This window comes from Condylostylus longicornis, unplaced genomic scaffold (assembly GCF_029603195.1).
Source record: "Condylostylus longicornis isolate FDR11 unplaced genomic scaffold, ASM2960319v2 ptg000013l, whole genome shotgun sequence".
NCBI classification, from domain to species: domain Eukaryota; kingdom Metazoa; phylum Arthropoda; class Insecta; order Diptera; family Dolichopodidae; genus Condylostylus; species Condylostylus longicornis.
Window position 1 is genome coordinate 14,279,062 of NW_026577982.1, and position 23,746 is coordinate 14,302,807.

Here is a 23,746-nt window from a genome sequence, read left to right on the forward strand (position 1 = left end):
AAATAATTTGTATCTAATTAATAATGTTTAATTTCATGAAACCTATGTATATTTGAATTGACAATTCTATTTCGAAACAAAATAATTTCAAATTTAAAATATTTTTAAATTATTGGTTAAATGATTTTTTAAGTTCTTATATATATAAAAAGTATTTATTAACGCTTTATTTTATCTACTCCAATTATTTTTTTTAAAATTTTGATTAAAAAAGACTATAAAAAGTAGAACTTAAAAAAATTTTTAATTGATACAAAATAAATTAATAAAAGCAGTAATGATGTAAGAAAATAAATAGTAATTTAATAATCAGATATGTTTTCTTTTTTGAACTGTTTTTAAATATTAATATTAACTTATTACATTAAAAATAGAATTCAAAAATAAAAAATTAAGACATACCAAAATATTCGCACATATACATATAGAGAAAATTATACGTTATCGTAAATATTTTATTTTTATCAAAATTTAGGGTATGTTTTGGTACAATATACTATTTATTATACCCTGATTGTTCACTTAATTTTTCAGTTTACTTAAAATACAATCAAAGATGTTCATAATCAGAGAATATTTTGATTTTTGATATAGAAATTTTATTTTCGATAACCACAATAATACATTATAGTAAAATTATAGTCTGTTACGAATTTAATAAAAGTGAACACTTATTTTTTTAACTAGCAATCAACGGCTTAATTTTTGTCATCTTTGTTCGCTGGACACGCTCTTATTTAATAATTTTGATATGAAAAAAAAATTACTTCTCAATGTTAGCATTCAAATATTCTTACTTTAAATTTAATTCAAATACATGATTTGTAATATTTATCAGAATAATATTCATTTTAATTAAATATTTACATACTTATTATTTCAATTTGAACTTTAAAAAAAGATTTTAAAAAAAGATATTATAAAATGATAATACAAATATTCTTTTTCAAAAAAAAACTAAAGAATTCTTGTTAAATTTTGTTTTATATGTTGACTTGATAGATTCTTCAAATGTTTCATCTAAATTTAAATCTATTTCTTTATTACATATATATTACTTATTTTAAGAATTGTAACAATGAAATTTTTATAATAAACGAGTTATTGAATTTGGCCTAAAATTGATTAACTTTAGATTAACAAAAAATATTATTTAATTAAAAAAGAAAATTTTATTTTAGTTTTAAAATTGTGATAAAAGTTTATTAAAAATTCTTTTTTGTATATTTTGAAATATTTAATATAAATTTTATATGTTTGTACATATATAAAAGGTATTTTAGAAAAACAAAATTAATTTTCAAAATTAGGTTATAAAAAATCGGAATATTTCAGTGAAAGGGTTATAATAGTTGACTAACCAACAAAATACGATAATTTAAAATTGTCTTCATTGTATTTAAAATAAATTGTGTTATTTAAGTTATAATTTAAAAATGTTTAAAAAAAGGAATCAATTAAAAAGAAACAAGAAAGAATAATAAAATTAAATAAACTTAATTTAATTAACTTGATAGTAATGAAATTAAGTATATTATTTTATTGAAATGTTCTGATTAAAAATTATACAAAATTTATATAAATAATAAATATTATATAATCTCTAAAACTTATAATTTTATTAAGTAATTTTATTAATTTCTTATTACCTTTCCTTTTGCACTAATTGCTAGTAGGGTAAATAAGTGTGAAATATATATAAAGTGCATTATGTTAATCTACGTTCCACTTCTTGTAGTTGTAGAATTTTAATATATAGCATAAAAAAGAACATTATAATAAATTAATAGTTAATATTTTTTTTAATTAAGTACACTTGATTTGATGAGGAATTCATACTGTTCAAACAAAGTCAACCACAAATGTAATTTAAATAAGTATTAACTTAACGGAACCCGACTTTTATTTAAATTTAACTATGATTTAAAGAAATGTAGGAGAAAGTAATGTTCAATTGTAATTAATTTACCCCTTAAATACTAATATTTGTAGTACGCAACTGAAGAAATAACAATATTAACGTTTCACTAAAATAAAATTAAATGGCTTTATTACAAGCTGCAGTCTAACAACTTTAACTTGAGAATAACTTTTCGTTTAAAAATTGTTTTTTAAAAATCCTCACTTTACACTTTTTTTTTTAATATAATTGTGAGTAACAATACATTTCTCATTAATCAAAACTCATTTTGAATTTAAAAAAAAATTAATATTACTAAATAAATCATTGCAAAACAAAAAAGAAGTAATTACACAAACAAACCAAAAAATATTCGTAACTATGAATATGTAAGGACACATAATTAATAAAACTTAAAATTGTTTAAATACAATAAATGTAAATTTTTTTATTTATAAAACGGAAGGAAAAAAATTGAAAAAAAAATTAATAAAACCTTTAATAAAATAATAAATTTTAGATAAATGTATTATTAATGTAATAAAAAAAAAAAACAAGGAAACATTGTTTGTGAAAAATCACTAGTTAATTATACAAAAATTAAAAAAGAAAACAAAATAATTTGAACATAAAAATAAAACTGAAAAAAAAAAATGGTCTTTATTTCTCACAAACAAAAAACAAAGTAATATTAAACCGATATTTATAGTACTTTTGTATAATGTTTCGCTGCGATTATTGAAAAGACTTCTTTGCCAAATTTTAGTCCGATTTTCACCAATTCTTCTCTTTACGTATTTTTTTACTAAAAGCTTTTTACAATTATTATTAAAACCTGAAAATAATCAAGTTTTTTTTCATTTTATTTTAAAGTTGTTTTTCAATCAAAAAAAGTATTTGAGATCAAAACAAATTTATCAAAACCTGATCAAAAAAAGTATTTCTAAGGCTTGAAGTGTTTAATTTCATATTCAGCTAGTAATCCATTTATAAAAGTTCTAGTTTTAGAAATTCTATGATAGTCACTATGTTCTGCAAGATTGGCCAGTTCATTATATTCTGCTTGTGTTGTTTTACATAAATAACAAGAAAATGAATTAACTTTATAACGGTTTTTCCATTTCTCCTCTAAAAGCAAATGTTGTGGATTTCGTAGATGATTTAGATATTTTTCATTATCGTCATGAGCAACATTACATATTTTACAATGTTTTAAGCTTATAACATGCTCTTTAACATGAGATTGTAATTTTACAAAATTACGAAATGTCATTTCACATTCGGTGCACCGAAATATTGGTGATTTTTGTATTGGATTCAGATGCTTAACATCAACATGACGTTCAAGCAAATATTCTGTGGCATACGCCCGACCACAGATTTGACAAGAAAACTCTTCCGTTGGATTTTTTAAAAATTCGATTGTAGTATCTCCAGATATTTTGTATTCTCTATTAGATGTAGGTGTATCATATACATCATTAAAATTATGTGTTGTTTGATCTTTGAAGGTATGTTGTTCTAAATGTTTCCTAACACAAAAAAAGTAAAAAATTAAATGAACTTGTAAATGTTTCTTATAATGTGTTTCTTACTGGCACAATTCTTCTGAACTAAAACACTGTTGGCATATACTACAGAAATATCCAACTAGATCCTTTTCCTTCATTTTTAAAACATTTAAATATTCTAGATGAGAATCTTGGTCTTTTTTATTATCTTTTGAAATAGGACAAAAAGACTCTTCAGAAATTGAATAATCATTTAAAATCTTCCTTGATCTTTTTTTTCTTTTTGTAAGTGTAGTTTCACCATTTTCAATTTGCTTTGTTTTTCTGCATCTATATTCATGTTCAATATTTTTCAAGTAATCAGCTGAAACTTCGCCACAGTAGCAACACAACAAGCTGATCTCAGCGTGAACTCCTTCATGGTCACGATAAGATCTAATATCTGTAAAAGTTAGACCACAATGTTCGCAACAATGAAATCCTAGAGTGAGTAAATTGTTATTTTTTTTAAGTAGAATTTCATTGAAAAAGATGTCATCATCTGGAATATCACAGGTTGGTTCCTTTTGATAATCTGTCGTAAAAGAACCTTCATCATTTATTTCAGCCAAAATCTCATCTTCACTCTTAAAATTTATTTTATCTAAATTCATTTGATTAAATATGTACTTTTCAATCATTGAAAAATTATCGTAGAAAAAATTATTTAAACTATCGTTTGCAAATGGACCAGAAATGTTACACTGAATCCCAACATGTTTTGTTTGTTTTACACATCTTTTGCTTAGTTTTGGAGAATTTCGAAATATATCGCCCTCGCTGTTTATGCAGAAATTACCAGTATCACTTGTTTCTATTCTAAAATTAGTTAAAATTTTAAAAATTAACTAAAAAAGAACTACAAATACCAAATTACTCGATTTCTTCTTGATTTGGCATTCTAGGTAAATTTAAAGTTGGCATTGCAAACGGCTTTAAATCCTTTTCCCTTTTAAAATGTCCTTAAAAATGATATTTTATTTATAAATAATTGTAATATTAATAATTTATATAATCTTACTTAGCGACCTATGAATGTAGTCTTCTTCTCTGAAATGTCGGCTGCACATTCGATAATTTGATTTCAAAAAATCTTCTTCTTTCAGAAAAGGCAAAGCATCGAGCCACCTTTGTTTTTCATCTTTTGATTCAATAACACTCTTCCGAATTTTGTGAAATTTTATGTTTTTGTCTTTGCCAAATCTTGTTTTGCATCCAGGTATAAAGCATTCCAGTCTACTCTTCGCTTTAGATGTCATAATCTAAATTTGAAATCATAAAGTTCGAAACCGAAGACCTAGAGTCAAAAATAAACAATATAATGTATGTACACAAAATTACTACTTCGATTGACAGCGGAAGATGGTATCGATTTGGCGATTAATGAAAATAAGTTAAATCACATTTTAAGTAAACAGCAGTCTGCACAGGCAAATGTTATTTTTATTATTATTATTTATTAGATTGTGTCATGCAGTTGAAAAAATATTGACACTTCTGGCAACAAACATTTTTTTGTTTTTTAGTTTTACTAAAATTGCAGATGTCACATCAAGCTAACCAAATTATATTTCATATTTTTAAGCAGAGAATACAATGATAACAGAACTCAATTTAACTCAACTTAAATGGGAAAACAATTCATTTGGCATTTGCCAAAATGCTTTTCATTAAGATTATTTTCTAAAAATGTATTATATTGAAAATAATATAATTTTACATTTCTTTGAAATACAATAAATTATTAAATTTAAAGCCGTATGATAATTATATCTTTTAAAGATTTGCTTAGAAGTACATATAATGAAATTTTACCATTAAATATTATTTCATTATTGTACACAATAGACATAATTTAACGCAAAATAATTTTCAACACTACTAATATTATTATGAACTTAGTTGGCATTTTGTTATCGCTTTATTTTTGAATTTATTAATTAAAGTCTTCAAATTGTAAATTGTAATCAAATTGTAAATTTGTATATTTACCCAGCATTTACACGTACAAGTTACTTGCAAGAAAGTTGCAATACATACAAAAATTTTACTAACACATTGAAATATTTCTACTTGCTTGTTTACTTGCAGTTCAACTTGCAAGAAAATTTTGCTGCCAGTAATTTGAGCAAGTAATTTGACATATTGAGAAATTCACAAAAAAAAATTTGTTGTTTTGATTTTTTTTTTTTAATTTAAAATTTTTGAATTTTGTTTTGAGAAAATTAAACTTAGCAAACTTATGCTAGTTGTTTTCTTCTCAAAGACATTTTCAAAAATTAACTTGCTAAACGCCTACGTCATAATAGCAAGTAATTGGACATTTCGAAAAACTAATTGACAATTAATATTATACAAACTTGCTTGCAAGTAACTTGTATGTGTAAATGCTGGGTTAGATTTTTTTCCATAATTCTGATAAAGTGTAATCAGTCATTAAAATAATGTAAATGTCAACAGTAGTAGATATTTGTTTGTTTTAATATCTTCACATTATAAAAAATCAGCCGTGGTTGACAAATATGAGCTAGTTCTGTCAGCCGTCCTTAATATCAATCTTACTTGACATTTATTTGACTACGAAAACGTCAATCCTTTTATTTACATTCTAAAATTAATGTCAAAACACAACACATAATTTGAATTTAAAAAAAATTATTTAGGGATTTGTCGGTAAAACTAGAAACAATATTATAAAATTTTATACAGTCTGTTGTGATTGTTATTTATACAGTCTGCTAATCAATATAAAATAACAGAACAGTATGTGTATACAGCGGTACTGCAAATTAAAATATTTTCGTTAAAAATTTCGCATAGTAAAAACATATTACCTACAAGAGGTACAAGAACTTTCTATTCAATTTATCCAAAATATTAAGAAAAACAATTATTTAAGACAAACTTTTAAAGTTGACAATATTACAAAGAAAAAAATTTAAAAGGCAACCAAAAAATTAAAAATATGTCTGATTCAAGGAAAAAGAAATTTTGGACGCAGTCATCGTTCAACCTCGATTTGGAAAAAAACAAAAATAATATTTCAACAAAAGATATACGAAAAAATAACATAAAAGTAAAGGATCTAAATAAAAATGAAAAAAATTGTAAAAAAAGTAACGAAGATTGGATGAAAAAATTTGAACCCCAAAAAACTGAAGATTTGGCAGTTCATTGTAAAAAGATAGATGAAGTTAAAGATTTTTTCAGACTTTGTGACAATATGAAAAAGAGGAAATGCAACAGAATTGCTTTTTTGACTGGTCCCCCAGGAGCAGGTAAAACTGCAACATTGAAGGTTATAGCCAAAAATTTAAATTACGAAATTTCGGAATGGGTAACACCAGTTGACATTGAGAACGAAATGTTTAATGCCGAAAAATTTAATTCATGTAGGGAAAATCAGTTGATGTTGTTTAAGCATTTTATCTTTCAATCATCTCGATATGGAGCTTTATTTTCAGATTTCCATAAAAAGCTTCTATTGATTGAAGATTTCCCAAACTGTATTATAAGACATCCCGAAGAACTTGATGAAATTTTGGAGAGATATAAAGTATATGGATGTTTTCCGATAGTATTTATTGCTACAGATTCAAAAATTCGAGATTTGAACATCAGTTCGAATGTCTTCGATCCCATCAAAGATAAATATAATATAACCCACATAAGTTTCAATCCAGTCGCCCCAACGTTCATTAAAAAGGCTTTAAAAAGAATTCATTCTATGATTTTGAAAGAACCATATAACGAAATGTATAAAGTTCCTACTCAGAATAATTTAAATTCAATATGCCTATCTGCAAACGGTGATATAAGAAATGCCATTGCTAATTTACATTTTGCAATTTTAAGAGGTGTTGGAGACTTTCAGAAAATGAATAAAACTATTGTAGAAAAGGACACGCAAAAATTAATAGGCCGTAATGAAACAATTACGTTAATGCATGCTTTAGGACGTGTTTTTCACCCGAAATATGAAGATAGTAAAAAAGATAAATTTTTGCATTCTCCAGAGGAATTAACCACACAGTTTTTAACAGAGGAGAAAAACTTCGTGAATTTTATTTATGCTAATTATCTCGCCTATTTCACCAGTATTGAAAACGTATTAGAAGCTATAAACAGTTTAAGTTTGAGTGATATTTTGTTAACTGAGTATCAAACAATTAATTCAAGTATAATAGGCTTAAATTTAGCTATTAGAGGTGTTATGGTATCAAATGCAAACACAAGAGTAGGGAAAATTCTAATAAAAGCTCCTTATAAACAAGAAAACCGTTTTCATCCCAAATACAATTTGCAAAATCTAACACACTCTAATATATCAAAGAAAATTGTTGCTACTGATATGAAAACTTATATTAATATTATTAAACGCTCATAGTTGTTAGATGCAGATGTAAAAACACAAAAAAAAACAAAAAAATTCTTTTGAAATTTTTATTTGTTTTTGCCTTTTTTTTTCTATTGCAGGTCCTTTTGATTTTTCTTTTAACCATCAAACCGACCAGATTCGCGCTTATACTAATATTGGAGTAAGTTTTAAGAATAACATATACTGATAAATATATTTTTTCCGGGAATTCTAATAAAGTTTTGTTTGAATGCATTAAAATATTTATATACATATGTATATTTTTTTTGGAACAACATTTTATATATTTTAAAGTTCTTAAGTTACTATACAATAAAGGGTTACATATGTATTTTAATATATTTACGGTTATTCATTATTTAGTTGGGATTTTAAATCAGCCAAAACTTCTTTAAGATTGTGGAACATGTTTTGCAGACCGCTTTCTCTCTCTAATTGTCTTTGAACGTCCTCTTTTAATGATTCAACGCGTTTGGGCATTGCTTCACTTTCTTGTTTTTCCAAAAACTCAAAAGTAGATCTAGCCAAAAAGTTTTGTTCTGTTTGCTCATGTATAACTTGTAAGTTTTTTGCAAGGGCCAAAGCTCTAGCTTGATATCCTCCTATTAGAATTTTAATTTTCTTCTCGAGTTTACTGCAACGTTTAGCTTCGGTTGACATATGCTTTCGATTAACTTCCAAACGTCTTTCAGCAGACTCTAAACGATCTTTCTTGCTAGCTAAATTTGCGCGTGTATACCGATTTTGGCTTGGAAGGTATAAGACTTGGCTCAAACATTCCTTCCAAACTTGAGAATAACTTTCAGTCGACAAATCTCCATGAGACATTCCCTGCTTTACAAATAACATTTCTTCGCACAATGTATTATTTGAAGCTTCCAATTCTGCTTGACTGAAATTTTCATAAAGCTTTACATCAAAAATTTTTTCTAGTTGTTCCGTTATTCGTGGGTTTGAATTTTGAATATAATCATGCAAGAGAATCTTTATCATCTCATATTTTATCTCTTCTTCGGCTTTTTGCAGGTTATTTAAGTTGTGTTTTTCATTAGGTGGCCTTAAAATTTTTGTATTTATTTCCACTGGAAAATTGTATGCATAGTTTGCCGTTTGTAACACTTTTGATGTATCTGTAATATTTGTGTTTTTTGCAACCGCTTTCGAGGAAATGTCTACTTCATGTTGATCTTGGGGTTGCACTTGCTCTTCTGATTCATTTCCTGCCTCGATGACTTGATCAGGAACAACGATTTCATAATCATTTTTTGGTAAAGGAAGGCCGCTTAATTTTTCTTTTAATAATTGAGAACGTTTCTTTGAATTCTTAAAAATTACACCATCTTGTAAGTCATTAGTATTACGGTCTACGTTTATATTTAAATTATCCCGCATCGTCGGTTTAATAGGAGTTTTGGGCTCAGTTGAGAGAGTGTTTGGAGTTGCAAATTCGTGTTGCTTGGAAACGGAGCGATATGAAGATGTTCCGTTTGTTTTAAGATGTTGGGATGGTGTTTTCAAATTGGATGAAGTATCACCATTTCTTTCTTTTGTGGCATTTTCAGTTTTAGAAGAATCCACTTGAGAATTTAAATTATAGCCTGTTAAAAATATATCTGTGGTTTCAATTCCAGTTTCTGAAACAATTTCTTGAGCAATTTCGGTTGATCTACCTAACTTTACAACTTGTTGCATTTCCTTGTCTGAAACTTGCGGTTCTGGTAAAACTAATTTTGATCTTTTCTTGTTATCAGTATCAGTATTCAGACGTAACGCAGAAATATGTACGCTCTCAGCCCTTTTCAATTTTAATTTGTCTTTTTTCCTCTCTTGTTCTTCTTTTTCAATTCGTAGTTCGCCATCTAAATCTTGTTGACGAATTTTTTTGAAATCATGTGTCACAGTTTCCATGTTTTCTTCAGTTGTGTCATAAAAACCCAAAGCAGCTTCTTTTCGAAAGGGAATTTCTGCGTTATAGTCTATACCTTTTAACCTTTTACGATTACTACATCCAATGCCAGCTGCTCTTAGTTCTCTACGTTTCTGTAATGCAGCTAGTCTTCTTGCTTCTTCTAATTGTTTCTCTCTGGCTTTTCTTTTGGCTTTTTTTCCTTGGGTGTTAGCTAATCGAGCTCTGGCTTCCGACAACATCTCTAGTTCATCTTCATCCATATCTTTAGGATCCGGTCTAGCAGGCTTCGTTTCCGGATTAGGATCTATTTCTCCTTGCTTTAATTTTCTGGGATCATCACAAACCTCATCACCATCTTTTTTCTGAGCTTGGTCTAATAAAAATTCATATCTTTCCAAGCATTGCGCAGCTGTTCGTCCTATTATTGGAGCAACTGTTCTCCATTGTGTCGGCATTAACTTAGCTAAATGAAGTAGTTTCTCATCTTCTTCTCTGGACCACTCAGTTTTTTTTATACTTGGATCAAGCCACTCATACCACCTTGCTTTGCACTGCTTGGCAGATTTTCTGTGAAGAAGAGAAGCAATACGTGACCATTGATTTTTGCCATATTTCATTACAGCTGCTTTCAATATCTCATCTTCTGTATTCCTCCACACTCCTCCTTTAATCATTATACGCGGCATTTTTTCAAAAAATTCTTAAAAATTATTATGGAACACACTACAGCAACTTTAAAGTTTTTAGTTACAATTTATATTCTAGATAGGGTTGCCTTATATATATCGATAATCGATATATCGAAAGTCAACATGTATCGAGGACATTTTTCGAAAGAACAGTAATGTTATTGCGACGTTTTTTTAGTAGAAAAGAAACTTGAAAAAATTTTTAAAAAAATTTAATTCCATGATAATTTTTAATAAATTGAAATTATATTTTAAAATACAAAAATGACATGAATACAAAATACAAAAATATTTTTTTAAATTTTTAAGTGAATTAAATGCCAAACAGAACAAGATTACTGTCAAAAGAAAACAGCTTATGTAGTGAGAATCCAATTTTCTATAATATGTTAATCTCATACATAGTGTTACGGAACATCTCATACATGTTATGGTTTTTTAGGCTGTTATGGGGTATAAGTTACAATTTCACTTATCTTTAAAAATTTTTGTGAACCAGAAAAATACACACATCTATTGTGAATGTTTCTTGAAATTTGAAGTTTTTAATGTCAAACAAAATAGTCGGTGATTCTGCAATTTCAACTTGTTAGTTTTATAGAAATTAAGAAAGAAAATTTTATTTAAAATAAAATGTCTGCAAGATATGATCGTGCTGTTACAATATTTTCTCCTGATGGTCACTTACTTCAAGTAGAGTATGCTCAAGAAGCTGTGCGTAAAGGTTCAACTGCGGTATGTACATATTTACAAAAATGCTAATGCCAAATTTAAGCAATATTGGCTTAACCTAAGCTTTTGTATACAATTAAGTTAAAAAAAAATTAAACAGCCTTATAAATAAGAGTTTTAAAAACTTTTTTGCTATTTAGGTTGGAGTTCGTGGGGAAGATGTTGTAGTTTTGGGTGTAGAAAAAAAATCAGTAGCAAAATTGCAGGAAGAACGGACAGTAAGAAAAATTTGTCCTTTAGATAGTCACGTTGTGATGGCGTTTGCTGGTCTTACGGCGGATGCTAGAATACTTATTAACAGGGCTCAAGTAGAGTGTCAGAGTCATAAATTAAGTGTAGAAGATCCAGTTACATTGGAGTATATAACAAGGTAAGTTGAATAATTGACGTTTTATTACATTCCAAATTACAATTTAAAATTTACAAATGTAGATATATAGCTGGTTTAAAACAAAAATATACACAAAGCAACGGAAGACGTCCTTTCGGTATTTCTTGTTTGATTGGTGGTTTTGATTATGATGGGTCACCTCATCTCTATCAGACCGAACCATCTGGAATTTATTATGAATGGAAGGCAAATGCCACCGGACGCTCTGCAAAAACCGTACGTGAGTTTTTGGAGAAATTTTACAAAGAAGATGAAGTAAAGACAGAAGAAGGTGCAGTTAAACTTGCTATTAGAGCTTTGTTGGAAGTAGCGCAATCAGGTCAGAAAAATTTGGAAATTGCCGTGATGAAAAGAAACCAACCATTAAAAATGCTAGATTCAGATACAATTGAAAAGTATGTTAATATTATTGAAAAGGAGAAAGAAGAGGAAGCGGAAAAAAAGAAACAGAAAAAGTAGTTTCTAATAAATTTAAATATGCAAAATTCGCATTTTTATATATTATATATTAAAAAGAATAAAAATCAACGATGAAAAAAAAAAAAAAAAACTTTACAATCAAAGCTCAAAGTACAAAAATGAAATTTTTACAATTTCAAATTTATTCCAGTTTAATTTTTTTTCATTAATCAATTTATTAATTAGGAAAATTATTCTTCCAATAATATGCTCATGCTATTAGAGTATTGATTAAAAAATGATTTAAAACTATATTCGTCAGCATCGTTTTCGTTTTTAATTAAAGTATTTTCTTTATCTTGATTGTTATCTCCATCGGCTTCATTGAAATTGCCTGAAATATTTTTTAAACTACTATTAAGGTTGACCTCACCCAAACTACTTTCATTTTTATTAAATTTTAAATAATCTTCCATGAAAATTTCATCTTCATTGCCATTGGTAATTTTGGAATCTTGATTATCAATTGGTTCTAATGGCGCTGCTTTTATTAAATTCTCTGGTAAAATCTTAGACCGGATTGATTTAGAACAATCAGAAGCACCAAAATTCGTTATCTCCGCAATATTTAAATTGGTATCGTTAAAAACTTTTTCTTCGCTAATTTGAGTACTGAAATATAGCATTTAAAGTTTCTTAAAATTTAACCCATGCATGTTAATGTTCTTGAAATTAAATTATTAATTTAAAGAATTAAAAAAAAACAATTCCTAGCATTGTAACATAATTGCAACTGAAGTGCAACTATGCTTTAAGGCGATTAAATTACTTAAAATATAATTCTGGTTACGCAATAATCTTACCACTCATTTTCGGAAAGATTAAATTCGGTTTTATCCATTATATTGGTTGCACTATCGTCGTTTGTTTGTAAATATATGGGCAGGTAAGTTCCAAATATGTTTTGCAAATCTTTAAATTCTATTGATTCGCCGTAAAATCCGGCATATTCTATTTTCTCCTCAAATCCCGAAACACTATCAGAGGAACTTTTGAATAGGTGTGCTGGAATGGTTATAATCGGGGAATTTGTACTATTTAATAATATATTTGAACATAATATCTTTTGCAATGTTAACGTTAGCCCAATCCTTTTTCTTGTATAAGTTTTCATTTTGTCTATAATTCGATGTGCCGGATCTGTTTGATGATACGGTTTAAAGTAAATTCTTTTGGTAGTTTCATTTTTTAGAGGCTTTTTCATAGCTTGATTATTTAACGGGTTCAAAAAGTTTTTTAACAATTCGAATTTCCCTTTTTGGAAATTTGTATTTGTATAGAAATAAAATTCTGAGCTTCCTTCAACTTTATCAGGATTTTCCAAAAATTCATCTTGTAATTTCACGAAACCAAATTTTTCTAGCATTTCGCAAAAGTCTAAAATATTCTTACTAGAAAAAATATTTTTCAACACATCTTCAAGATACAGAATCAGTTCTTTAACAACTATGCTTATATTATGTCCAGTTGCATCCCATTTGATGCAATTATTTTTGCTGTTTATAACAATCCACAATTTATAAATAAACGGAACGGTACTTGAAAAATTGTCTTCAATTTTATGGGGTTTTGAAATATCCATTTAAAATCAATTTATTTTTTTTATTATAGAATTTATGTATAATTTATTTTTTTATTTGGTTAAATAATTTATTTGTACAATTTTTTTTCTTAATTTATTGAGAATTTACTATTCCTTCAACCTTACGCATCGAAATTAAAACTAAAAGTAATAAAATTAATAAGACAAAATCTCGAAGATTTTTAGAGCGCCAATTAAATTAACGTCAATATTGAATTTTTAAATGAAAATTCCAAAATGGCGAGTAGCGACATCTATTGATTTCTCACCATTAAGATTGATTTACAAATTACAAATGACCTATAATTTTCAAAGATATTTATGAATATTATTTATTTCTATTAGCGGCAATACTTGTGGTTACGAGTACGAGCCTCGAACATGTTCTTGTTAAAAGTCAGAGTGTGAAGTTTTCAATTTTCATTTTTGGCACTCCAAAATAAAAATAAAAAAATGTTTATTTTAATTAAGTAATATTTTCTGTTCGATATAAAATTCATTTGATTTATTTGCAATTAAAAAAGGAGGAATTTGGGAAGAGATTGAAAAACAGAAATTTTAATAAAATATAATGAAAAATTTACGAAACTAAATCTTAAAAATATTTTTGTGCCAAAGCGAATTCTTGTACATATTTTACCAAGACAGTTTTATTCTTAAATTATTCATTTTTTTTTTTAATTTGTATGTTGGAAATTAATTTTATTACGCCTATGTAAAAATGAATTCTGTATATCAATTTATTAAAGAAAATCATATGCTAGCCGTTATTGAATTGGCACAAAATCGTAAAGCTTTTACGTTAAATCTTTCTAGGTAAGTAGGTATGCGAGTTTTAATGAATATTTTTTTTTTTGAATGGTCGAATGTGAATTATGATGTAAGCGAACAACACAATACATGTATAGAATGTTTACAAAATATTTGTCGTATTTAAAACAATGTTAAAAACTCATAATTTACAAAATTTAATTATATTTTTTAAAAATTTAAGATAAAATTTTTCCGCTTTTTTATAAGCATTTATGTTGGCTTCAAAATTTTCTAGCCTTCTAGCGCTTTATTTTTGCTGATTAAATTTTAGAACAAATCTCCAAAGTATTTCAATTACAATTAGTCGAAAAAAAAATGCCTTTCAATTATGTGTTAGTATTTCGTTTTTAGAATTTCTATTGCAGTTTAAGTAGCAGTAACAAAAGGCAAACATTTTGTAGAACCATAAATACACTTGAAAATTAAGCTCTTAAAAATGCCTTCGGCATCAATTGAAAGATCTAGGCTCACATCTATTTAAAACTTATCTGACCAACAAAAGTTGCATTAATTTCGTATTAATTTTACAAGATATTCACTATCGTTGGTAATTAAAGTAATTTGCCACAAAGATCTAATTATAAAAATATCTCATTTTTAACAATTTTCGTATTTTCAGGTTTGAAATTAAAGAAATCCCAGATTTGGTAACGACTTGCAATACATTAATGAAACTATATTTAGATCACAATGAAATAATTAAGTTACCCGACAACATAATTAATTTAACACGTCTTCATACACTAACTTTAGACTATAATTGTCTTAAAGAATTTCCGTTGGTTGTATGTGAACTGACCGGATTGAAGTATTTGAACTTAAGTTGTAACGAAATTAATACATTACCACCACAAATTGGACATTTAACATCATTGCAAGTATTTTGGTGTAATAATACAAATTTACAGCATATACCAGAAGAAATTGGTAATTGTGAACTAATAGAAACTTTCGGAGCTCGGGGTAATGAAATCAAAAAATTACCGGAAAGTATTGGTTTATTAAAAAAACTAAGTTGGCTAACATTGGAAAACAATCAAATCGACAGTCTTCCTGAAGCGTTTGTTGCTCTTAATAAATTAGCTCACTTAAATTTAAAAAGAAATCAACTAAAAGAAATCCCAAAACAGATTTCTGAATTGAAGAAATTGCAATACTGCTTTTTAAATTGCAATCAAATTAATAATGTTGACATAGATTCATTGGATAAATATAATTTAATAAAACTAATTGACTTGGAAGACAATCCCATTGATGCCACTGTCAAAGATTTGGCTTTGTTGGTAAATTATAACATATACATATGTATGCACACTTTAAATGATGAATATTTTTAATTTGTTTTTTCTTGTCCTGATAGAAATGCAAAAATATAAGTTTTGAAAATAAAGATTCTAATCAAACTTCTACAACACAAAATGACGACTCAGATGATGAAGATGTGTCAGATTGGGAAAACTCTATAGATACTAGTGATATTGATACCAATGAAGAAACTGGAGATGAGCATGATCCTGAAGTAAAAATATTAAATCAATTTATTGTATAAATTTGTGCATAATCTTCATAATCTTTTTTTTTGTAGGACATATCAATGTTCATTCCAGCTTTGGCGAAGTATATAACGACGTTTAATTGAAAATGATGCAAGCTTTTAAAAATTATTCTCTTACTGTATAATGTTGCGTTTTTTTTTTTGAAATACTTATTTTGTGGATTTCAAATTAAAAGTGATAAAAAATAAATCTTTTTATTTTCTATATTTCTGTTCTGTTTCATATGTATCATATTGTAATTATATTGTGTATTATGTTATTAAACAATACGGGGAATAAAAAAAATATAAATTTTTGAACAAAAGAATTATATTTTGGGTAATATTTAGCTAAAGCAATTGAAGTTTAAAATATAGGTGATACTTAAAAAAAATTTAAGATATTGGAGAGAAAAGGAGAAACTTTTATGTTACTTAAACGATATTTTATAGAAACTTGAGTAAAACCAAAAGAATAAAATAAAATTTTAATCAATTCTGAGTTCTTTGTCAACAATTGCCATTATTTTTCAGACTCGATTGGCTGAGTGATTGACTAATGTTGAGTTATTTATTAAAAATAAATTTTATTTTGAAAGTACCTAGGTATTATTTTATTTTGAATGAATTTTCAAATGGTTTGTCACTTTTTTCTCCTGAAAATAAAAATAGATTAAGTTAAATCGAAAATTCCCAAAAATACCCAAAATAAGCTACATTTTACCTTCAATTTGTTTTAACTCTATGCACTCGCATATCTATTTTAATATTTGTTTTAATGTTATATATATTTTAATGTAATAAATAATATGTGAAGTCCCATAAATATAGCTATTGATGATTGTACCAAAAAACATATCAGTCTTATCGGCTGTCTAACAGGATATATCGCGTACACAAATGTATGAAGAATCTTGAAATATTTAATTTGCATTAATTGAAAAATCAAACAAGTAAGTAACTCAATTATTACATACTCTTGAAATAGTTGCTATTCTAAAAAGAATCGTCGCCAAAGTTGGATTTGGATCTATCGTTATGTACAAAAGGCCAATTGTAAAGTAAGGTAATATGTTTTCTAAGTCATTTCGATGAGCTCTGAAATACAAAATAAAAAATTGATGACAGATGAGGTTTTTAGAGCTCTGATTTATTGAAAAAAAAAAACACTTTGCTTACCTTCTGACACGTTCAACATCTGGGTTATTGAAAACTACTTCAACTTTCATGATTTCGGCATCTTCAGGATTGGCAAAAATCTATTTAAAATAAAAGGTAAAGTTTATAGTTTTCAATGGAATTTTTGGTTTATTTGAATCTTTGCGTCAGCTAGAAAGGTGCATTCAAAAAAATGGCTAAAAAATGATACATCACCTCGTTTTAAATTTTTTTTTTCAAACCGAAACACGGATTTCTAAAAAATTAGAAATTTAAACTTTTTTTTTTATTTCATCATTGTGCTTTAACCTCGACCAAGAAATAGTAACCGACAAAAAAGTAATACTAAAGTGTTTTAATATTAAAAAATTTTCAAATGAGTTTTTATGAATCTGATGACCCAAATATTTCAAACTTTTTTACTAAATAACTTTTTTTACTTAATTTAAACACATAATATAAAGAACGATTTACAGCATTGCTTTATGAGTGTGTTGATCGGTATTGCTTTTTGTAATTAATTTATAATAAATTTATACATGATAATTAACTTAGATACTAACTTTGCGTACTATATTCTAAATTATTGAATTAAAATATAATAAAATTATTGAATTAAAATATATATGTATGTATTGTATGGAGTCTATTAAAATTAAAAAAGAAGCTCAGAAAAGTTCATTTTAATACTGTTAGTTAGTTACATGAATTGTATATTAGAATATCGAAATTTATTATTTTTTGTTTACCTTTTGACGAAAGCGATGAAAAGCGGTTAATCCAGACATAAAATACATTTTTAAAGCTAAAATACCTGTCCAAAATAGGTAATTACAAAATACAGGATTGTCCAAATTGAGAAGAGTTATTTTTAGTGGTGTATGGTCCATAATAATTTTTTTTTTTATATTTAAAAGCAAACAAATTTAAAACAATTTCAATATTTTTTGAATATTAAGTTTACGTTACTAAAGTTAATTTGATACTGACCTAGAGAACTCGAAAATTTAATTTTTAACCAGTTCAAATGAAATTTGTTTTTGTGCTCTGAATGAACCGAAAAATAAAAGAGAGAGGATTAATATTTGGAATGTTTGCAAATAAAGTTTTCAAACAAAAACTCATTCATAAGCATGCTGTCGTACCATCTTTACTGTTGATCATGATGTTTTAAGATTGTACATGGGATTTTTTTAGTTTTATTTATTATTTTTTCATCATTTAATGTTGCATAACATAATTGAATCTATTATAATGTATAACAGGTTTTTCACTCCTAAGATTTGTACTTTCGTGTATAGTATATAAATAAAAAATTAATCCAATAACAATAATTTTTATTTAGTGTGCATATGATATTATCTTAAATGACAAAAAATTTAAATATAAATAGCTGTTACTACAATTATATGTAGACACATATAAATTGTAATCCAAAAATGTATGAAAAAGCAAATACCCCTCGCTGGTTGTCTTATTGGATAAATAGTATAAACAATAGTATGAAGAATCTGAAAAAAAATATTAAAGCAATTTTAGGTTTTCTTGTATAAAAACACAAATTTTAGGTTTTCTTGTAGAAAAACACAATAGAATGAGTGTATTTGAAAAACACTTACTCTTGCTAAAGTTGCAATTCTATACAATATTGTGGCCAAAATAAATGGAGGATTTACACACACATATAGCAATCCAATTGTAAAGTAAGGTAGAATATTTTCCATATCATTTCGATGTGCTCTGTTTTCATTGAAATAATAACGATAATATGTACGTATGATTTGAAAAACAAAATGAAAAATAATTGTTAATTGTTATAAAAATAAAAAAAAATTGTAAAATAGAATTTATTTTTGACAACCTTCGAACACGTTCAACGTTAGGATCATGAAATTGTGTTGTATCTGTTTTATTCATTTGAGCATCTTCTTCATTAGCATACACCTGTTTACCATTAATTAAAAAAATAAAGGTATTATAAATGTAATATTTATACAAGTATTAAAATTTAATATTTTTGCCAAAAGTTTCTAAAAATTTTTGTTTTTGGCAAAGAAAACACATTCCTCCCTGGTTCTTTCATAACTATATTTAGAATTTTGTTTAATTTATATACCGAAGGATATTCTTTGCGTGAAATCCTTTTATAAAAATGTAAACGCAAATGACTCATTGTATAATTTATGTATGTTATGTGTACAAGAATTATAAAGCAGAAGTGGTTATTTGCAAATGCTGATTTCAATTACTTTGATTTGACAAATTTAATTATTAGTAAATTTTATAAATAATTAAATGTTAGGCAATAAATTGTTTAATTGTATACAATGAAATTATATTAATGGTATTAAAACGTATCTTAAAATTACCTTATGTTTTGATCGTTGTATTGCTGTAAGAATAGCCATTAAAAGCATTTTCAATGCTAATATTGCTGTCCAAAACATAAAATTACCAAAAACAGGATTCGAGAGTGTCAATAAACTCAAGTCAAAGGGAATACTTTCATTTGTGCCATTACTATTATTTGAAGATAAATTTGAATTTATAGTTTCTAGAACTTTAGTGATATTTGTTGTATTAGTTTTATTCATGATTATCTAAGAGAGTTATAGTGATGAAAACTTAAATCCTTTAAATTCAACTCAAAAGTTATTGAATTTTTTATATGTCTTCTTGTACAATTTAAATATAAGAATTTCTTCCGATAATTTTTATATACGGTTTCGATTAATAAATTACTTTTTTATTACTAAAGCTGACCATAATGTGCAAAACTTTATTTTCTTCATTTAAATGACCTTCACTTTTCTTAAAGGAATATACAAGCATATTATTATAGTTATTATACCAATGACCCTGTAAATTTATAATTAAGAAGGGAGAAAAATAAGAAACCCTTATTGTTTTCCTTTTCTTTTGTCTAGAAAATGTCCTTTAATCGTTGTTCTGATTTACTTTAGGAAAATTGTTTAAAAATATTTTCATTTTTGAATTTGATTTTTTATTAAAGGAAGACTTTTTATTGTTTCATTTATTTTAGTATGTATTACTTTATAGTACATATATGAATTGCACAAATTAGTTGGAGAAAAACTATATAGATTCTCAAAATTTTTCACAAATATTTCAATAAAAGGCAAATGTCTTACTCTAAAGTCGTAGATTGCATTTCGAGCTTTCGACCTGCTTTCTTAACTTTGAAAAATTTAATTGTAGAATTGTATTTAATATTATCATGAAAGGTAACATTTTGTTTGACTTAGCAAATTAATTTGTGTTCAATTATTCTTGGTACGTTATGAATAGATATAGAGTTCTGCAATGCCAATTCAATCCAAAATATAATATTTACATAGCTATACAAAATTGTGTAATTAAAAAAATATTTTTTTACTTGTTGAATATTTTGTGAAGCATATATACGCGTACATATTCATTTTAATATTAAATTCAAATTACAAGAAAAAAAAAAATTACTAAAAATAGAAATTATAATATTTGAATGTTATTTTTTCTTTGTCATAAAATTCAACACTTAAAAAAAAACTCACCATACACCATTATAATATAATTTTTGGGTATTTCATATTCAAATGTTTCCAACGTAGAAGAGTGACTGTTTCGATTCAACAGATTACTAAAAATTTTTTGTTACCTCTATATAATATGGAGTATACATAAATATAACACACATAAATAGCTGCGAAAGAAATTTCTTCGAATTTTAACAATCATTTTTTTCTAATATTTTCAGTATTCATTGACTTTGTGGAGTTTTTAAGCAATATTTTTCTCTGTGAAATGCAAATCGGTACACAAAAACATTGTTCGCCCAAATATAGGCAATATTTATTATATCTGAAATTCAAAATATTATTGTAACTTCTTTAATTTTTCTAGTAGTTAGCTAGCCATTTTGGATTAGAAATAATTTTTTTAGATTATTGATTTTTTTTTTCTATTTTTGATTAACATTTATAAATTATACCAAAAAAAAAAATTTGAGATTTATTTTAATAAGATAATCGTAATGGCCATCACGCAATTGTTCTTTATGTAGATTTTTAGTTTTATTTACTTCATTCCTTTCAAAATGAGCTAATGCTCGTACGTTTGATTAAAATCTATATAACAGGTAATGGTTTTCCCACATTACAACTGTATTAAACAGTAAGAGTAGAATGAAGAATTGTATTTTCCATTGAAAATATTCAACAGTCCATATTATGAATTATTTTACAATATAAGTAAGATAAAATAGATTTGGGGATACGTTTATAATTTGTAAATTTGTAGAAACAAATCATAAATGAGAACAATTTTTAAGTATTTATTATAAATTGTTTACAAAGCACTAAATAGTTCCTGGAAATCTTGAATATTCGCTGTTCTTTAATTAATGGTAACAATTGATGGCACTCGTTCTTCAATTTATATTCTTTTTCATGAAAAACCAAGAGTTGGCATTATCTAACTATATAAAGTGCTACTAGAAATTGAGTGAAATTATATCACCTTTGGTTTGATTTGAGTAAAGTAACAATTAAAATGAAGTGTTATAACTGACAAACAATGCGATTGATTTATTGTTGAATTTTTATTGGAATTAAGAGTTTATTATTGTGAATTTTCAACATGTTAGTCAAGTTACTCGAAAATTCCTTCGCAGTATTTATGGTAGCGTTTAATCTATTTTAATTTGTGATACTTTCCATAATTAAAAAGTGTTTTATTTGATCAGTTATGCGATATGGAAGAACTTATTTTGATTGGACAATTATTGACCATAAGATAATCGAATAAATTTAATTTTGTTTGCTAGATACTCCAATATGCAATTATTAAATTTAGTTCTATTAGAAAAACTAATATTTGTATTCATATAAAATTTATAACACTATTATTTTGAATTATTATTACTTATATCCAATATAGAGTTCTCCCAATATAACATTAATTATCTAAGTTTTCTAAAGAAATACACCTATCTTAAGCGTTTATATTTCAATCTTTTCCGATTTTCCAGTTACAATTATTTTGAAATTAATTTCTTATCTGAATATCAATTACATTACATTAAACTTTTATACAATAAGCAAAATAATTTGTTAATAATTACAAACAGATTTTTGGGATTAATATTGTTGTTAGTTTAACATAGGAATTGAGTTAATAAAGTTTTAGTTCGAGTAAAACCATATTGGAAGAAAATATTCACAGGATCAACATATTTTTTTTTGAACATAATTCAAGATGAATAATACAATTTTAAATACAGCCGAAGGAGTTATCAATAATATTACGGCCTCATTTAATCGGCCACTCAATAAACAATTTTTAACTTTAGAGAATCCAGTTTTCGGAGTTTTTATGTTTTGGACAGGCTTATTAGCTTTAAAAATGTTATTTATGTCATTGTTACCTTCCATTCAAAAATTGATTTTTAAGGTATTGAATTTTTTTTTTAAATAATTTTATAATTGAAAAGAATAAATAAATTAATTAAGTTTTATGCGCTATGCTATTGGTTGATGTCGACCTTTTGAATTAATGTGTATGGAAGAATGTGTATTTAATGATTGATCCTTTTATAAAAGGCTCAATTCTTCATTCAAGAATTTGAAAATTCATTGATTTCTTAATTGTTTGGATTCCCAATTTATAGTTCAGTTCTGATTTTCAATTTTTTTAACATCTAGTAACCTAAATTTCCAACGGGTTTGTATCTACAATAAAATATCGGTACTGAACAATAGAAATATTAATTGTTACTATAAAAATGTGATAAAACTTTTCAAGATTTTGATTGTAATACGACCGAATAAACGCGAATGATGGCGTTTGCTTTTGTTTTTCATATATGACTTCATCCAGGTTGAGAAACAAGAGTCTGCATTTCCTTTTTTCTATTAAAGAGGATCTTTATTTAAAAATTAAATATATAAATATATAGAATAAATATAAACAAATTGTAATTATTGCAGGGTGATAGTGAGAAACTGGAGAAAAAAATTGAAATAAGTCGAAGGTTTGTCAAATAATCTTTTTTTTAAGTTGATTTAAATTCTATTAGTTTTATATTCTTATTTTTTTTTATTTTAAGTGCACACCGGAATGATATGGAAAATATTTTACCATATTTTACAATTGGATTACTATACGTTTGTGTAAATCCTCCACCATTATTGGCAACAATTTTATTTAGATTTGCAACTATTTTTAGGGTACGTACTTCTATAAAAAAAAAGGCTAGCAAAATATGAATTTTAATTCAATTTTTTTTTTCCTATAAAATTAAAAAAATTATTTTTAATATTTCAGTATTGCCATACGTTCGTGTATGCTATTTACCCAATACCACAACCAGCGAGAGTAATTTGTTTTGGATTACATTACGCGATTATGGTTTATATGGTGATCCATATTTTGGTTATTTCAATTAACTATGTATAAAAAATTATAAAATAAAATGAAATAAAAAATTTAAGTAATGTTGCCATAATATAAAATGTTACCATATCTTTTGAATGTATTATAATAAAAATTTCTAATGTATACCATAAATTATTTTTGGGGTGGCTTATTTTATGCCATTAAAAACGTTTCTAGTATGTATGTCTATACCAAAAGTCGAGAATTTGTCTTGCC

General features: G+C 26.0%; 7 protein-coding genes across 7 annotated transcripts; 4 read left to right on the forward strand and 3 right to left on the reverse strand.

Moving 5' to 3' along the window:
• Positions 1–1,336: 1,336 nt before the first annotated feature.
• On the reverse strand, positions 1,337–4,794 carry LOC129605423 (zinc finger protein 615-like). Its single transcript, XM_055515194.1, has 5 exons — positions 4,472–4,794; positions 4,328–4,412; positions 3,496–4,269; positions 2,825–3,432; positions 1,337–2,735 (listed from the first exon to the last, which is right to left on the reverse strand). Exons 1-4 carry the CDS (start codon positions 4,707–4,709, stop codon positions 2,844–2,846), a joined length of 1,686 nt encoding a protein of 561 aa, XP_055371169.1. The 5' UTR covers positions 4,710–4,794; the 3' UTR covers positions 1,337–2,735; positions 2,825–2,843.
• A 1,286-nt stretch (positions 4,795–6,080) lies between these two features.
• Positions 6,081–7,955, forward strand: LOC129605165 (cell cycle checkpoint protein RAD17). The gene is made up of 2 exons (XM_055514748.1): positions 6,081–6,293; positions 6,350–7,955. The coding sequence occupies exon 2, from the start codon at positions 6,416–6,418 to the stop codon at positions 7,835–7,837; it is 1,422 nt and encodes a 473-aa protein (XP_055370723.1). The 5' UTR covers positions 6,081–6,293; positions 6,350–6,415; the 3' UTR covers positions 7,838–7,955.
• An 80-nt stretch (positions 7,956–8,035) lies between these two features.
• Positions 8,036–10,475, reverse strand: LOC129605164 (cell division cycle 5-like protein). The gene has a single exon (XM_055514747.1). It carries the CDS (start codon positions 10,421–10,423, stop codon positions 8,177–8,179), a length of 2,247 nt encoding a protein of 748 aa, XP_055370722.1. The 5' UTR covers positions 10,424–10,475; the 3' UTR covers positions 8,036–8,176.
• Positions 10,476–10,981: 506 nt separating this feature from the next.
• LOC129605467 (proteasome subunit alpha type-7-1) lies at positions 10,982–12,108 on the forward strand. Its single transcript, XM_055515250.1, has 3 exons — positions 10,982–11,161; positions 11,299–11,528; positions 11,591–12,108. Exons 1-3 carry the CDS (start codon positions 11,060–11,062, stop codon positions 12,006–12,008), a joined length of 750 nt encoding a protein of 249 aa, XP_055371225.1. The 5' UTR covers positions 10,982–11,059; the 3' UTR covers positions 12,009–12,108.
• Positions 12,109–14,007: 1,899 nt separating this feature from the next.
• LOC129605491 (leucine-rich repeat-containing protein 57) lies at positions 14,008–16,165 on the forward strand. The gene is made up of 4 exons (XM_055515277.1): positions 14,008–14,406; positions 15,023–15,686; positions 15,764–15,922; positions 15,989–16,165. The coding sequence occupies exons 1-4, from the start codon at positions 14,312–14,314 to the stop codon at positions 16,040–16,042; spliced, it is 972 nt and encodes a 323-aa protein (XP_055371252.1). The 5' UTR covers positions 14,008–14,311; the 3' UTR covers positions 16,043–16,165.
• A 589-nt stretch (positions 16,166–16,754) lies between these two features.
• Positions 16,755–19,689, reverse strand: LOC129605174 (microsomal glutathione S-transferase 1-like; the record flags this gene model as incomplete). The annotated part of the gene is made up of 4 exons (XM_055514764.1): positions 19,465–19,689; positions 17,117–17,196; positions 16,915–17,035; positions 16,755–16,850 (listed from the first exon to the last, which is right to left on the reverse strand). Coding segments are annotated over exons 1-4 (522 nt in total), but the record flags the coding sequence as incomplete, so codon positions are not given.
• Positions 19,690–22,351: 2,662 nt separating this feature from the next.
• Positions 22,352–23,541, forward strand: LOC129605175 (microsomal glutathione S-transferase 1-like). Its single transcript, XM_055514765.1, has 4 exons — positions 22,352–22,546; positions 23,083–23,126; positions 23,202–23,326; positions 23,420–23,541. Exons 1-4 carry the CDS (start codon positions 22,352–22,354, stop codon positions 23,539–23,541), a joined length of 486 nt encoding a protein of 161 aa, XP_055370740.1.
• Positions 23,542–23,746: the final 205 nt, after the last annotated feature.